At 39.3% G+C, this 17,395-nt stretch overlaps 1 protein-coding gene across 8 annotated transcripts in view; it reads right to left on the bottom strand.

The window, feature by feature from the left end:
• Window positions 1-458: 458 nt before the first annotated feature.
• The window catches only part of NOL4 (nucleolar protein 4), a 180,076-nt gene continuing 163,139 nt past the window's right edge, over window positions 459-17,395 (bottom strand). For all 8 annotated transcript variants that reach the window (XM_015855552.3, XM_032442699.2, XM_015855553.3 and 5 more), the window contains 3 exons: window positions 12,862-13,042; window positions 9,515-9,595; window positions 459-2,423 (listed from right to left, as the gene is read on the bottom strand). In XM_015855552.3, coding sequence (XP_015711038.2) covers window positions 2,230-2,423; window positions 9,515-9,595; window positions 12,862-13,042 — 456 coding nt within the window. In that variant the 3' untranslated portion in view covers window positions 459-2,229. The remainder of the gene's footprint in view (window positions 2,424-9,514; window positions 9,596-12,861; window positions 13,043-17,395) is intronic.

Here is a 17,395-nt window from a genome sequence, read left to right as displayed (position 1 = left end):
GAGACAAGATACAGACTTTGACAGATGTGGTGAGTAGATGTGAGAAGTAAATGCATCTCTCAAGTGATAGGTTAGCAGCTAGTAAATAATTGAATGAATATTCTTATATCCAGGAACAAAAGTGTCTTTTAAAAAAGGCATCCAATAGCTTTTTTGTTTTCTCAAATAAATGTGGAGTAGCAAAATGGTGTTGCCTCCAGCCAATCTAATATTATAAGATGTTAGTGACTTGGATCTTGTGATTTATGGACCACGCGCTTCTAGACTTATTGAGGAAATTCTTCATTAAAAGAAAGTTCCAGCTAGACAAGCCTACTGGATTTACCCAATTATTTTGAGAAATGAGCTTTGGCTGTCTTCATGAATTGGACTGGAAGTATGTTTTTCCTGTCTAAAGAGAACAATTCTTAAACTTTAATGCTATTGCAATTTAAACGTTATAATGTTTCACAATCATGTATTTAAACACAGAAATATGTTTATTTACCCAAACAAAACAGAGGAAATGATTCCAGCCCTCAGGTTTTGAATTCCCATTTAAATATGTGAACATCAGTTCACAACTTAGAGATGTTTGTGTATTTATGTACCTTCAAAATACTCATATTTCATAGGCTTTTTCACATTAATATTCACCAACAGTATCACAAAAGTTCTTTTTCTTTTACATAACTGTAAGCAACAGTAATTCTAGAAACACTAGAGGAAAAAAAAGCATAGCAATGTCCACACTTACAAGAAAAAGTGCACATTACTTGGTCACAATCACAGTCATTACTTGGAAAACTATATGTAACAAGTAGATATAAAATATCACCGATGCCTTAAACTCATTGTCAAAAAATGGAATTACATAAAATTTTGTACATGAAATAAGGCAAATTTAGGAATGCACAAGAAACTTGTTATTCAACAAAAGCCAAACAACAGAACAGATAGTACAGTAAGCATAAACTAAATTACTGTTTCTATATACTTAAAAATAAACCTGCCATAGTGCACAAAGAAAACACCATTAATGTGTAATCAATATTATAAAATAAGAAATAGAGGGGTTGGGAAGAGTTGGGGGTGGGGGGGTAGGGGAGAGAGAAGAGTTTCAGTATAGTTGCAGCTGCATCCATTTACATTTTTGTACAGTTTTTAGCTAGGCCTGGGAATTATACATATCATACCAGAAGTGTCAGTGACCTTCCTCCATTAGAATTTTGTTTAAATTAAGGAAAATAAAATAAATACACACAAGAGTGCAAATTTTCAGATTGTCACTTGCAACCTCTTAACATTCATCACCTATATCCAATTACAACTAGAGGGACTTGTCTAGGACAGCAGTGATCATGGAGTTAGATGAGCTCACTGTAAGAAATCAACTTCTCAATTTGTTTTCTCAATGATATGTCATTTTTTTAAAAAACCCTCAACTTTTTATTAATTGCTAATAAAGCTGCAATATATTACAGAATGGAGCTGAGAATGGTATGAATGCAGGAAATTCATGCTTCCTTTGGAAGGTATTCCGTAGATGACAATTTACAGTACACAGGGGAGAATTATCCAGCATCAAGAGTTACTCACTGTAGAAAGAATATGAAGTTGGGGAGAAGGGCACATTCAGGGGTTCAAGAGAGGAAAGGGGACTTACAATAGCTCCTCAAAACGTTTTCAGGACCAGTGAAAAAGTTTACCAAAGTAAAAATGAAAAATCTTGAATGAAAACAAAAAAATCTTTTGTTTTGTTTTTATATAAAAATTACATATTTTTTTTTAAAATACAAGATCCTTTTAATTGCAATTGTGCCCTGTAGCAACAGGACATTTGGCAACGGTTTGCCATATACTGCAGCTTTAAGTCCAATGAGTCAGTATCACATTCCACTAATATTGCACTTGGATCTTGAACCTTGTTTTCAAAAAACATCACAGCATCTTCTGTTTCCTCCACGTGTTAGAACGAGTTAATTTCTAGCCACTGTTTCGATATTTATGCTGACACACTAAAACAAAAGCAATAGGCTGGACACAGTAAAGTACCTCAGAAATACCAGAGGTTGAAGTTCACTTGAAGCACCTTAACACATCACTTTATGGATCAAGAACAGTGTGGCATTACGGTAATTAACTCTCCTAAAAGACTGTGCGGTAACTGAAGTGTGTGCTCTGGGAAATCAAAATGTCATTAGTGGAAACTCTGAGATAAGACCAGGCCGGTGTTGTAGATCACATGACTCAGTTCTGCTGCAAAATCAGGTTTTCCAGTTCATCTGCAGAACGCAATAAAAAGGCGGCTGATTCCCGGTACCCTGCCACCAGCTGCCTCACAGCGTTGATTTCGGTGGGGCTCAGCTGGGGTCTGGAGCTTGTACTGCTGGAGGAGCCCGAGCTGCTTGCTAACTGCCTCTTCATACTGAGATCTGTTGGACCTGCAGGAAACAAAGGGAAAGAAGAGAAGGCTCAGATCCCACTGCCAGAGACGTTTCACAGCCACAGGTTTGTAGCAACAAAACCACAGCAGCAAAACTGGATTTGTACTCTCAGTTGAGTGCCAAAGAGAAGCAGCACATACAAGTAACAGTTCAGTTACTGTTCCCTTGACAGGAACCATAGTGATTTGTTTTTATATGTGACAGGAGTCCTTAAAATTCTGCTCACATGACATGAGTCCTCTGCCAGCAGGAACTTAGCCCCTGGGGTATCCCAGCAGTGTAAGCTGCTTGACCTGACACTGATGGGATCTACTGCTGGCAGGCAGGCCATCTGCACACTTGCATTCATTATCGCAGTGTACTGAGCTTACACCCTCTAGGTATCTATTTTCATAATTTTCTGCTGCTTCAATTAGCATGTGGCCAGATCGTGAATCTCTTACTGACATAGATAAGTGGTCATTCATTTGAATAGCCTCGATGCCATGTGTTAAATAGCCAGTCATGAGTGATCTGAGGTTGGTGATGATCTGGCTCATATAGGTAGGAACACACTGTAAGTTTCTTGTGGGCTGCATACAGCTGGCAATATACATCAGGGACCCTGTGAGGTCTGAGCACTGGCAAGAGAATCTGTAGCAAGCACCAATTTCTGCTGGCAGTTTATCCACTGTACCAATGCATTCTCATCATAGAATGCTCTCAAGAACACGTTTACTGCAGCAGAAGACAGCACTCCCAAGGGTAGGCTGCAAAGTACTGCAGTTAGCAAAGCCACCTGTGAGCATGAAGACCAGCTTTCTGGCAAACTTCCCTGGACCACAGTTATCAGCTAAAGCATGTGGTACTTTGATGAGGTGTCTGTCTGTATCACAGAACACCAATATAGTTTTTTTTTCTGCCTAGAGTTTTATACAGTCAAAATTGGACTTTTTTTAAACATAAGGATATCTATCATAGAATCACATCAGAGAACCCTTTGAGTTGAAAGGGACCTTTAAAGGACATTGAGTCCAACTCCCCTGCAGTGAACAGGGACACCTACAGCTACATCAGGTTGCCCTGAGCCTGATCCAGCCTCACCTTGGAAGTCTCCAGGGATGCAGAATCCGCTACCTCTCTGGGCAACCTATTCCAGTGCCTCACCCTCCTTACTGTAAAAGGCTTCTTCCTTATATCCAGTCTAAATCTCCCATCTTTTCATTGGAAACCATTTCCTCTTCTCCTGTCACAACAGACCCTACTAAAGAGTTTGTCCCCCTTCCTTCCTATAGTCCCCCTTTAGGTACCGAAAGGCCGTTATGAGGTCATCCCAGAGCCTTCTTTTCTCCAGGCTGGATAGCTCCAGCTCTCTCAGTCTGTTCTTGTAGGGTAGTGTTCCATCCCTCCCATACCTACATAAGTAAATATCAGGAAGTTTATTATATGCAAACGTGGATAAATAGCATTCATTCGGCTGACAGTGTAGAAAATCTATTTTATCAGGCAGAAGATCAGCCTAACGCAATATTAATCTGCTGGGAACTGAGATAAAGTCATCCACAGCAACGCATCTTACTTGTCTATGAGATAAACATGACTGTTTAGTTTCACCTGGAAAAACTGTGTCAGGCACAAGGCTTTCTTGTCACTGGCCTATTGGATACATGTTTCTCTCTAAAGAGATTGGAATCATTATAAAATCTAACATATTCAACTTTAGATTACTAAACACAGCAATTTGTACTCCAGAGATGTACCTAAATAATCTCATCAGAATCACAGGAATCAAAAATACATTTCCTAGACTAAGCACTACTCTCAAGAGTTGCCCTGAATTCCAGAAGCTGAAAATCTGGTCAAAAATATTCTTGTTTTCTTTCTTTTATGTTTATGCAACAACATAGCTGAGATCACAGAGAATGCTGAAATTGCCACGTCTCCATTTTCCCGGAACTTAATGAAAACCTCCCCTCTAGTGAAAGGAGAATGGGACCATGAAAAGAAACTACTCAGACCGAAAGGGTCCTTTTAGATCTTCCTGGTTCCTGCTATGTAACTGGCATGAACACTACTTAGCCTTACAACTGTATTATCCAGTTCTACACTAGCATAAATGAATTGACTTTAAATGACTTCCAGAGCACAAAGGATAAATAAAAGGACAATGACCTCAGCGAATTTGTTTCAGTGAGAACATGCACTACAGGGAAATGATCACAGTGCGAAGAAGCACAGAGGATACTTCCAAGTAAAACCTTAAACCAGCACAGAGAAGGGTATACTAATCACAAAGCCAGCTGGAATGAACAGTGGTGATAAGCCATTAAAGAAAGACTTGTATATTTATTGAGGCAGCATTGGAAAAGCTACCACAGACACACTGAGAGCATCATGCTCCAGGTAAACCTACTTTAACTTTCATGCTCTTGCCTGGATTTTCATTCATGTCATAGCCTAAAACACACACAATATGGGGCAGAACGGAGCTGCTGTGGCAGAGCTCATTTTTTTCCTGAAAAGAAACTGAAGGGCTTTTTTCCTTTGTAATCTAGATTTTAAGTGTTTGAGCAGAATGCTATTACACTTATAAATTGAAACTGTATAGAAATATCCTTGTTTACACTTGTGATGTTTTACTTTCAAAGTTTAAAGACGTATCGTAAAAGCACCACACTGAAAGGAAAACCAGGAGAATATGTGATGGTGGGCATGCATAAATCAGTGCAATGCCTCATAAATCCGTAGAGTAAATCTAGAGTACACAAAATGCAGACCTGGGCCCATGTTCATAGACATCCCAATTAACAATTATGAAGACAATTCCCTAATTCCCCAAAATAAGTATCTTTGAATCATAGACTCATTAAGGTTAGAATAGATCTTAGACATTCTTTCCAACCATCTATCTACCACCAATATTGTTTCATGCAAGTGCAGCTAAGAATTAAGAAATTAATTTCACCATGCTACTTCAAACTATTTTCTTTTTATTTATAAGTAGTAGGAAAATAGGTTTTTCATTAACAGGGCAAGTTTCACTTTGTTCTCAACAAGTAACTGCTGTCCTCCTTCCCCTCAAAGAAAAGCATCCCAGGCAATAAAACAAAAAACCCAGACACACAAAAAAGAGTTCTGGGCTATGGTTTCTGTTAGTGAATATACTCTTGCCTTCCAGGAAGGGAAGCCACACATGCTGTCAGAGAACCAAACAGAAGGAAACAAAACCACACCTGATGTGAGGATAAGGACTTCAGTTCTTTTAATTTTGCAATGTGACCCCTATGCCTCACCTGCAAAGCTTGTCATGACAGGCCAAGCTTTTTATCTGGGACAATATCTCACTCAGACACTCATCTCGTGATGTACTACATGGGATTCAGCTTTTAATAGCCATGATAGACACTTACTGGCAACGTTACAGATTATTCAGCCTGCATTATGCTAAAAATGCTTTAGCTTATCTGTAGTTCTGTCAGTCACAACTAGTCCTTCAAGAAGGAAATCAACTTTTTACAAGGGTAGACAATGATACAAAGGGGAATGGTTTTAAGTTCAAGAATGGAAGGTTTATATTGCATGTCAGGGGGAAGTTCTTCACAGAAAGAGTGGTGAGGTTCTGAAACAGGCTGCCCAGAGAGGCTGTAGATATCCCATCCCTGGAAGTGTCCAAGGCGAGGTCATAAGGGGCCCTGGGCAACCTGGTCTAGTACCAGGTTGGTGGCCTTGCCTGTGACAGGGGGGCTGGAACATGATGATCCTTGAGGTGCCTTTCCAACACAAGCCATTCTATGATTCTAGGATAAGGATAATTAATGCATCTTACTCTTCTAGTATTGATTTTCCTGTGTAATTTTGTTCAAATTAGCTACTGAAAAACAGGAACCTAAAACATTTCCACCACATTCCTTTACCCAGGCAAATAAATCACAACTGTTCTTAATGCTTCCTAAAATAACTGGTTACATTATACATTTCATATCCCTCCATCTCCAGAAGCCATCACTACTGATAACTAAATACGGAGAAAGTCAAGTAGCCTTTGCACTATTTCTCCTAAGTAGAAATATTTCCTTCATATGCTTAACAGTCCTTATTAACCTGCCAATCTTCAGAGGAACGTGGGAGTGTATCCTTAATAGAGGGAAAGCCTAATCTGATTTTTTTTTGTAACAAATTTTGCAGTGTTGAGATTCTCCAAGGTAGTACAGCATGATTTAGCATAATATTTCCCATCCTGGAGTATTTCAGGAAAATTAAAAATCCTATATGTAACTATTTACAGGTTCCACAGTGTCTGTGGCAGTGTGCAAGCAAAGATCAAACACACACTGTAAAAGTAAATACCCAGTTTTCAGCTTTATCTATTTTTCTTAGTGCATGCGTGTAACTCATTACTGTCACCACCCATGTTCCTATAGTGGCACTATATTCTCTTAAGCAGTGAGTTAAACATGTTCACAAGACAGATCCTTTCCTTTACAATCTCTGCAGTATACTTTCTGAAGACCCTGAGATACTGTCCCTCCACCCTTTAGAGAGGCTATGTGGAGACACTTGAACACAGGAATATAGTACATTTACCACCTCAGCCTAGTTACACAGACCTAATTTCCCCTGTGAAGTGAAATGTCTCCTGTTGGAATCACATCAGGCTAAATAGGAGAACTCTGAAAATCCACTCTTCATGTGTTAGACAACCACTTATCAAGTTGGCTGCTGGGAGTATCTGCCATTAAATACACTGGGCAAATGGTTTTTCCTTAAGTTGCAGGTCTGAAATGAAGCTGGTTATTACCTCGTGCACTACTCCTTAGCAATGCTAGTATATACATATATGTGGTGTATATACATATATATATATAATTTCAAAATACAAGTCAGACATAAAGGTACTATTTCTGATTACCTAGACAGTATCACATGTCCTAGCAAAACTCCCTTTAGAATTGTATGCTGTAGCTGGATAGACAGAAGTCTTATAATTACCAATAAAGTGAAATCAATAAATAAATAATAAATATGTCAGTGACTCAGTGTCTCTAATAATTAAAAATAAAAAATCATTTTTAAAAGTTGTATAATTTTATGCATCTAAGCTTGTAGACTTTTACTAGCAGCTATGGAACCTCTTTCATCAGCAGTTTCACATGTCTTTTCAACTGCACGTATACTGCTCCTCCCACTTTTTCCTCCATAAATGGCTTCAGAAGAAGTGAATATTGTACTTGATTCACTCCTATTCCCACAGAATTAAATAGAAAAGACTATCAAAACATGTAACTTTCCTGATTAGATGCATTTAGTATCACAGAACTGTTTCACTGAGATATTATGTATTTGTCAATGTTTCTTGTCCTCCTACCTCCAAACAGAACCGATGTGCCTTAAACTTTTGTTATAAGTGCCGGGAGATCTTAGATTCGGAAATCAGGGACCAATGTATTGTGCCTTTCAAGTTTATTTCTCCCTCCTACACCCTTCCCTCCAGGAAATACATTTTTTAGCTAATTTAAAATGTTGCCTGAGAAAAGAGATGTCAAAACACAAAAATATCTACAGCCACTGAATATCTTTTCAATGATCAACAAACACACTGGTTTTCAGTGACAGGATTATATGAGGCATTCCAGTAATGTTTCATAGCCATCACATGAGATTAGATACATAGCATACACTTGTCTTGCCTGCATGACTGTCTCCTGGACTTCGTGTAAAGGCAGAAAAGATACTGTCCGATTAATCCACAGACATTTCATCACAGTTCTTATGGTGAGAGCAGGATAATACTTGCAAATGCCATGTGGCTGATCATTTGAAGAGGAAGGGGAAAAAATATAAGGATGACCTTAATATACAATTTAGACAGTATTTCACTGTTCTTAAGGGAAGTTCCCACTTCTGCCACAACATATGCCAATTTTTCCCAGCACTGCATTTTGCCTTTTTGAAATGGAACTAAGCACACCCTCCCAGATTCCTAACTGTGTCAGTCTTATTCTGTATTTCTGTGATCAAGAGAGGCTCCTTTGCATTTCCTTTCTAGCTCTACTTTGGTTTCAGAAAGCCAGCACTGAGACCACAGAAAGCTGTACAGCAGTAGAGATGTAAAAAAGAGCTAGAGTAGGCAACTTCAGGGAGAACCCTGTTCACTCCCTGCATCATGGCATGCCACGTTGTGGGTTACCCAGTCATCACTTTAAGAACTTGCTGGACTCTTGATATTCTCAGTTGGACTTCATTTTTAATTACTTATTTCTTCTTTATTACCAGGAAACATCTACTGAACGTTCAAATGTCAACATTTTACACAAGATAATCTTTACAGCTTCAACAAATCTGAGCACATTTTCTCAGAACAGAGAAAATCCTCAGTTCCATGACAACTCCCTCTGCCAAGTGTTGTTTGTGGGCCATTTCATAAAGGTGCTGGGGCTCCTCATAAGCACAAAAATGTCAAGCCTTCCCAATAACCTGTGGCTAGATTACTTTTGATGAAACAGCTTCAGAAATATTCAGCCCACAACTGACCTCTGGATGGAAAATTTCAATTCAAATAGTTAAAGCTTGGCAAAGTTTATACACAAGGAAAATAAGATTGCGTAAAAGAAAGAATGGAAAAGACATACAGTAATTTTCATAGAATCATAGAATTGCTTGCTTTGGAAGGGACCACAAAGATCACAGCCCTCCTGCCACAGGCAGGGCTGCCAGCCACTAGATCAGATTTCCCTGTTTATCAGTAATGAATATCAACAGAAGTTAACTTGGACTGAACATGGGATAGATTGGTGGCTACTCATTTTACAAAACTACTACAGAAATCCTGCAGCCTGGGCTGATTGGATGACATAGGAGACTTTTCAGGAGCTTGAAGGACCAGGAAGGCTGATTTGCATGTGGCTAAAGCTGAGAATGGCCTATAGAGCAGAGGCATCATGGGGCAGCAGGGGGTGATGAGCAGTATGACTGGGGTACTTGCAGGGCAATGGGAATTTTGGCTAGTGTGTGAAGGCCTGCCTGTGGGAAAGGGGACTGCAAAAGACTCTCATCCAGATTCACGATCTGGTCAGGGTGCAAATTTATTAGAATTTGCTAGGAAGACTTACCTGAGTTGGAAGGAGACTGGACGTTTGTGGAGCCTGGGATGCAGTGCTGAGTTGTGGCTGTAGTGGAAGTTGGCTGCAGATCTGTGTAGAGAAACAGAGATAGAAGGACTGCTTTGTCATATCATAATAAAAAGGAATATCTTGAATAGCCAATCTATCAAATCTATCATCCAGACTGAAATGTACTTTTTTTTTTTTTTTTTTTTTTTAATACAGACACAGTTGGAAATGGTTGACATTTCTGCCTAGAAAACCTGACAACAGAGAAGCTGTTCCTGGAGCACCTCAAGGAAGCCCAGCAGTGGTAGTAGAACATACTGCTCACTGTCCAAGGGAAAATGGGCCTTAGGGCTGTGGAGATCCAGGCTCAAACTATGAAAAACCAGTCCTGACAGCTGGCAGACACGAGGAGAGGATGAACTGTAATCCATCAGACAGAGACATCTGGGACATTCCCAATTCTGTGGGGTCTCTGACAAATGATAGTGGCAATTAAACATTTTGCTCCCAATGGAGTAGTTTGTTTCCTGCCCTCAAGCTATGTCTCCAGGTTTGGTGGAGCTGTGCCAGATGAAGCACTTGTGGCTGGCTGGGAGCTTGGCAAGCCAATTTCATTCACACTTGCATCATCCTGGAACTTTTCAGCTCTGTAGCAGAAACTTCATCAAACTTAATAACAAGAACCATGGAAAGCCATGCTTCTCAACAAGTAGTTCTCTTTGAACATCTACAAGACTCAACAGTTTCTTTCCAGCCTGTGTACAGGCTGAAAGAGGCTCTGACAACCTATGGACTTCTTGCTGTTCAGGCAAAGCTTTCAAGCTGAGATGGTTTGCCTAGATGGCTTAAAAGCAGGAGGGAAAAAAAGACTTAATACTTTTAGACCAGGCCTTTTCCTGCTGTGCTTTTTTCATGCCTACAATAAAGGAAGGGTCATTGTACAAGCTGTTGTGTTCTGCTTGCTCATATTTAGCAGTTACATGAAGGCTCACTCCATACAGTTGTGTAAGGAGCTAATTATGGATCTGTAATTAGCCATGTGGACAGACAGACTGAGGAGGGAAGCACTGCAACAGCAGACACGGAGAGTTCCCTGAGCCAAAGCCACCAGACAGTTAGGTGAGCAGACATCAAAGTCCATAAGACGGTATCAGCATAGGAATGAACTGTACAGGGGAGGAAATAACCAAATTAAATGAGTTAACTGAGCAAAAATACCCAGAAATGGACATTCAAGCTATGAATTTTACCTAGCTTTTCCAACTTCTTTCTTTTTTCCTTGTTTTAGAAGATACACAAAAACAGTGTGTATTTGTTTTTACACTAGGAGAACACTTGTAAACGTGATGAGAGCATTTGATAGGTTTCTGAACTGAAGAGGAAACATGATCTTAAAAATCACTTAGGTCCATAAAACAATTTGCAACAGTGTCTCTCATTCTCCAGAGAGAGAAATAAAAAGATTCCCTGAAATGTAATAATGATTGAAAACAACCACAGTGTGAAGTCTTTTAGAAGCGAATTTGTTCCTACTCTCAACTACAACCCCACCCAATAATGAAAAACCAAATATCCGTGAACATGTAAGAGGTGATGGTCAAATCCCAAATAAATGGCCTCCAAATCCCCTAGTTTGCCCTACAGATATACTAGCTAACGGAGCTAGAGACTTTGCACTCAGTAGTCCAGAGATAATCAGTTTGACTACTGATCGCTTCTGTGCCGATGAAACTAAGAAATTGATGGCATTCCCACTCCACAACTTTCTTAATGAGCTTCTTGAAATGGCAGGTGGGACACAGACCTGCAGCCAGCTAGATTGTTAGCATCAACAACTGGTTTCCAAGAGCAGTCACCAGACTGTAGGTTTGTGCAGTTCTGGATCCCATGAGATCCCTGCAGAGAAGACGAACAACTTTGTTCTTGTTTCAACTGTGCAGAGCCAACTGGAAGAGGTGCAGTTGTTTACTTGTCTTCCAAAGTAAAAAGAAAACATTCAGACAAAATTTGCCAGGGCAAGTAGGAAAAGGAGAGAAAGAACAAATATTTGGACATACATCACTATGCAAACCGTAAGCATCCACTGATCCCTTTTCTGTGGTTTTGCTACACAGTAAAACACAGTGAAACACAGTGAACTCCCCACAGTTAAGTGGCAACATTAGCTGTGCAGCATCTGATAGATCTATGATACATTTTTTCCTACAAAACCCATCTTCAGCTTTAGTTGCAACAAAGCACTAGACTCCTCTAAGATAAAGAAAGAAAATGATGCTTTTAATCTGGAAGCAAGACCGATTTCTGATGCCAATTTGGTACCTGTATTTATGTATTTATTTATTTATTTTTAAATCAAGCAAATAGTGAAGTGACAAAATACTCTTGCCTAAATTTTACAGTTCACTGTAAAAAGTTGTGGAAATGTGTCCAGTTACAAGAGGTTTGAATGCAAGAACAAGGATACAACACAGTTGTGATTCCATCACAGTTTAGGATTACATAGAACAAGGAAAGAAGATGCATGGGAAAGACCAAGTGCAACTGTTTTCAGTGGGAACTTATTTGAACATTCTCTGACCATAACGTAAAAGATTAAATTTAAAGTTATTGTACGTTTTCCCAGGAAAACAGATTTCCAGTCTTACTCCTCTAAAAATGTTTGATCAGAGAGCATATTAGAGACCTCATATGTGTTCTTCATTCATATGGAAACCATTGTAAAATACTATATTTTTAAAGCCTTTTAAATGTATAGCACAAATTATTCGCAGAAGGGAGATGAAGTAGATGTGACTGAAGGTCACCAGTACACCATGCACTGCATACACTGCAGGCTGCAGCCTTGATAACATTTTGAAAACTGCTTAGCATGATGAAAATGGAGGCTGTAGCTGAACACTTCCTGTCTCCACAAAGTCAGTCCATGTACCTGAAGCCAAAAACTCCTCAACTGCTGAGGATTTTTCACTTAACACTTGTCTTTCCAGATTCTTACCTGCAGTAAATTAAATTAGCCAGAGAAACCACATGAGAAATCCAGGCTTATTCATTTTCTTCATAAAAAAAAAATAACAATATGGAGCTTCATGCTTTCAAACCAAGCTCAGCCACATAGCTTGGGTTCAGTCTAACACTGTTGTCGATTAGTCCCTTGAAACTGAAAGGGACTTGTAACATCCAGAAAACAAGGATTTTGCTTAGCAGTAGTCATTTGCAGGATTGCATTCCTCTTCATTATCCACTTATACCCCATGGATACTGAATCCCTTGGACTAGCTTTCTGTACAACAGGGGAAACATACACATGAGCACATACACACACAGACATATTTTGTAAAGAAACTCACCACTGCTAGAAGCATCATTGAGATTTAGCAGCCCACCTCCGAGCCCTCTGTAACTATGGTAACTGTAGGTCCCGTTTCCATTGATGTACAACACCTCCTGTGTGCTGGAAACAGCTGATGTTGAGTAAGTGACCTGGGCTGGCTCCTGTTTGTACTGTTTGTCAGCTGGTGTAGCTTCATCCTGCAAAAACAAAGAAAGGTTTTGAATTATTTTTTCCATTTTACCATGCATAAGAGTGGTCTTTTCCATTATTAGAACTTCCCAATTATTTGCTTTCACAAAAATTTTATTTATGTCAAACATGCACAGACATGTCTCTGATAAGCAGAACAGCAGCTGAACAGAAGCAAATAAATAAAAATGCAGCTTTCCCATAGATCCAAGAGTATTTATTTGTGCTCCAATAGCCAAACATACAGTTTCTTAAAAGGGAAGAGGCACCCTCTCATCCTGAAGATCTCACTGTCTCCTGAAAAAAAAAACCACCTCTGTCTAAAAATAGTATGGGAAATGAGAAAGAAGCCATTACTTTCTGACTACAGGAGTCACTAGTCTGAGTTGGAGAACCATCTCCTTCTCAATAAAAGAAATCAATGAAAAATGCTCCAACTACTTATCTTGAAGTATCATTCTCGGAAGTGACAAAAGGAGTGGAGAAACCAAATATAGTAACATTTTCTGTATTTGCAGATGGCTCAGATAACGACCATTCCTACAAGGACCAAGGGGGAAAGATGATTCCACAGACATGGTCTGAAAGCATTTACAGTCTTGCGTATGAGCAGCAACTGCACACCATGCATTTCCCTAACACTCTCAGTTTACTACTATGATGCTTGCATGATATGGAACAAGATTTAGCACAACTGTCCCACAGCTTTCCCCTTGAGAAGATTACATTTCAGAAGTCTGCTTTTCTCCATCAGATGCTGTAAGGACTGCTGAGAGCTCCACACCTCCACTCAGACTCACAGTGGCCACTTTAGCAAGGACACAGGTGAAAAAGAGGGAAAAAAAGACATCAAGGTTGTCCTTCTTTTACTAGTTGCACAAGGAAAACCATCAGTATCTGATAAAAATGTATTTCAGTGAGTTCAAATAAAGTAGATCCAAGGAGCTACCAGTATTTAAAAAAATAAACAACCAAACACAGGTTTGGTTGTAAAATATACTGAACTTACTGAGATTACTAAAAAAATATTACAAACTTTTAAATATTTTTAAAGAAATATCAATGTATATACCAGCATAGAAGAACCAAATAGTTCAGACAGCATCCAGGCTCTGTCAAAGAAAAAATGGTTGTGAAGTAGATTTCCTGTTTGCTTTAATCAGTCCCACCACCCACTTTTACGAGATGAAGATATCCCTGTCTTTTAGTTATTTATTGGCTAAAGAGATTTGGCTATAATTGAGATGACTCACAAGATGGAACATATATTATTAACAGAATTTTTAATATTTAATACAGAATGTTGAATCATCACATAATTAACTCCATAAACAATCAGAATGAGACCTCTTGGGCACTAATATGAGCTGAAGCTAAACTCTGCATTTTTTTAGAGTAGACTAAATTGGTCTTTTATACATTTTCTTAAACAATGATAGACTCGAGCAAAAATTACATTTTTGTTTTGTTTTGGCCAAGAATTCAGCCTTAATATCATTTACCTTTTAACTTCAAAGAAAACTGATATGTCATAAGATATAATGCATTAATTTCTACAAGAAAATATCCATAAGTTATACTGGAAAATTCTATCTTAGTAACAAAGCTTAAATCATCCAGTTCCTTAACAGTGTCAAGGCTGAGATCCTTATTTCTAAAACTATGTGGATCCTTTCTGGTATAAACTTCTTCAAGGCCTCAGTTTATGCTCACAAAAATTTGCAAGGGATCCTCAGCAAATTTACCAATAACCAGGTCACGACCAAGGGTGCCGAGGGAAGGGTACTAACTCATGCAAGCTACCAAAATAACTAAATGTATAGGCACAACTGGCACATCTTTACCAGCAAATGCATTGATGGCTCCAGAATAATTCCTATACAGCCAAGAAGTGCTATCCCACAGATGAGAAGAGCATCTTCTTATCCTGACTATCTGAGTACCACACATTTGCTGTCCCTGAATACACATTCATGCCTGAGCCCCCCTTGATCACTGTGAACTGAACATACAGCAGTGAGCGTTTTGCAGAGCTGATGCACTGAGCTCAAGGAAGAGCACAACAGAGCCTGGCCACAGGGCTGCACATTGCTGTACACTGATGTATGCTAGCCTGTGTGTTAGAGCACATGGCTGAAAGAGACCAGAGCTCTGCCTTCTTGTTGCGATGCACAGTGAAGAGGCATAAAATCTGGGATGTGAGCTCTTTGATAGCTGTGGTGGGGAGGGTACCTGAACTCAAAAAGCTGCCATCACTTAGCAACCAGGCTAAAAGCAAAGCTGTGGGAGGAGTCATAGCTGAAGTTGTGCCATTCACTGGGTGGAAATAAATGTACAATTCATAGAACAGCAAACAGTCAGGGAGCATGACTCAGGAACTCTTCCAGCACATACTCCTGACTCACCATCCCCCTGTCACAAATCTCATCAGCTGCTCTGACACTGGGATCTAAAGGCTTTGTATCAAACTAGTTATGGCCATGTGGAACAAATGGTGTGCCCTGTGCTGGGAACTCAGGAGGTAACCACATTTTGGCAGGGAAGACACCCCTGGCTGCTATGAGATAGGCTGAGTAGGATGCTGGGCACAGGACTCTTGGTTATGCATATTAGGTACTTATAGGCAATTTCTTCTAAATATAGTACACATTTTTAAAATCAGAACTATCACCAATTCCCAAATAGTGGCTAAGGTGCCATTCATTTCAGTCCTCAACTTTAGGCTTAAGCGCTTAGTTCAGCACCTCAAGATGTCTAGGTGTAGATGCAGGGTAGGATTTTGGACAAGTGTTTTCTGTGCAGGCTCAGCAGTCAATATTTCCTTACTGACTTTATCTGGGAGGAAAGGTGATTTGGGTCTTGATCTGGAAACGGGAAAGTTCTTTACTAGAAGAGTGGTTAGGTCCTGGAACAGGCTGCCCAGGGAGGTTGTGGATGCCCCGTCCTTGGAGGTGTTCAAGGCCAGGTTGGACGGGGCCCTGGGCAACCTGATCTAGTAAAGGTGTATGTTTGGTGGCCCTGCCAGGCAGGGGGGTTGGAACTACATGATCCTTGAGGTCCCTTCCAACCCGGGTAATTCTGTGATTCTGTGTGATTCTGTGAAATGTAGAAATACCTCTTACATACATATTATCTGTTCACTTTATAGACCAGAAGCATAAATTTGTGACCCTCAAAATGATGTATATCAGAAAGACATACAATGTCTCATATTTATGCCCAGGTCTGTATCAGGAGACCAGGTATTACTTTTATTTATTTCTCATGTAAGCAATTAAATAACCTTTTAAAAACAGTACATAATCAGAAAAGATTTCATGAACAATTGCATATCCTGTATAGCGAGGAAACCCTGCTCTGACTGAGACTTTGAGCATCTATGGAATAGTTTAAAGGGTAATACATCAGCAGCACAGATGTTAGTACAGAATGTCACAGCTGTGCTACAAGTAATCCTACTGGCAGCATCCCCATGTCCAACACCGATGCCAGAGGAGATACAATAAAGACATCTCTTTTTAAGGAGTCTGTATTTTCTGAAAATAACTCCTACATTACCAAGATTCCTTTTTGTTCCCTATCTCCTTTACCACCACCATAACAACAAAAGAAACAGCTTATTAAAATAAGAAGCTTTGGTAAATTGATTCTGCTCCGAGTTTTGATCCCATGTATACACATACACACACGTCAGAAATTCTGTGTACTCCCTTTAAGACAAAACATAGCTACTGCCTTGGCTTTTGCTTCACTGTTATCACTAAGCACAAAAAGCACACAAACAATGCCAGCTGACCAAAAAGCTAGCAAAACTTCATCAACATAATATAAATTGTAATGCTCCAAAAATGACAAAGATAGTGACATGCATTTAACTTGCTGCTTTCATGAAAGGCACTTTCTACCAGATCAACAAATTAACAGCTCTGCAAATACCAGCTTTTCACTGCCCCTATGTCAAGGTGATTTTTCCCCATTCAATTAGAAAAAAAAACAAAGAAACAAAGAAACACATTTTTGCCTCATGTTGCACATTTCATTTCTGAATATATTAAACTGCTTAACGTGGATTAGTTTTTGTTCCTGTCAATAAATACTGTTCTCACAAGATGACTTTGAGGCTAGAAAACCTCAAATGTAGATTAGTCTTCAAACAGATAGGAAAGCCAGACCTCCGTTTCTTCAGCACAGGAAAGAACACATTCACACTTGAAAAAAATAAAACACTTTCATGTTCTTTAAAATAATTTTTAGCCTCAATAGCTTGTAGCGTGGCTTTAGAAGAAATTAGATAATGTTTCATATATTTTTCCCATCCAAGCCACACCAATTTATTTATGTGATTTTTGATTCAAAAATGA

Source organism: Coturnix japonica, chromosome 2 (genome assembly GCF_054131305.1).
Source record: "Coturnix japonica strain WE chromosome 2, WE-NBRP24, whole genome shotgun sequence".
Taxonomy (NCBI): domain Eukaryota; kingdom Metazoa; phylum Chordata; class Aves; order Galliformes; family Phasianidae; genus Coturnix; species Coturnix japonica.
Note: the sequence above shows the minus strand (reverse complement) of the source record. Positions and strands in the feature narration are given on the sequence as shown.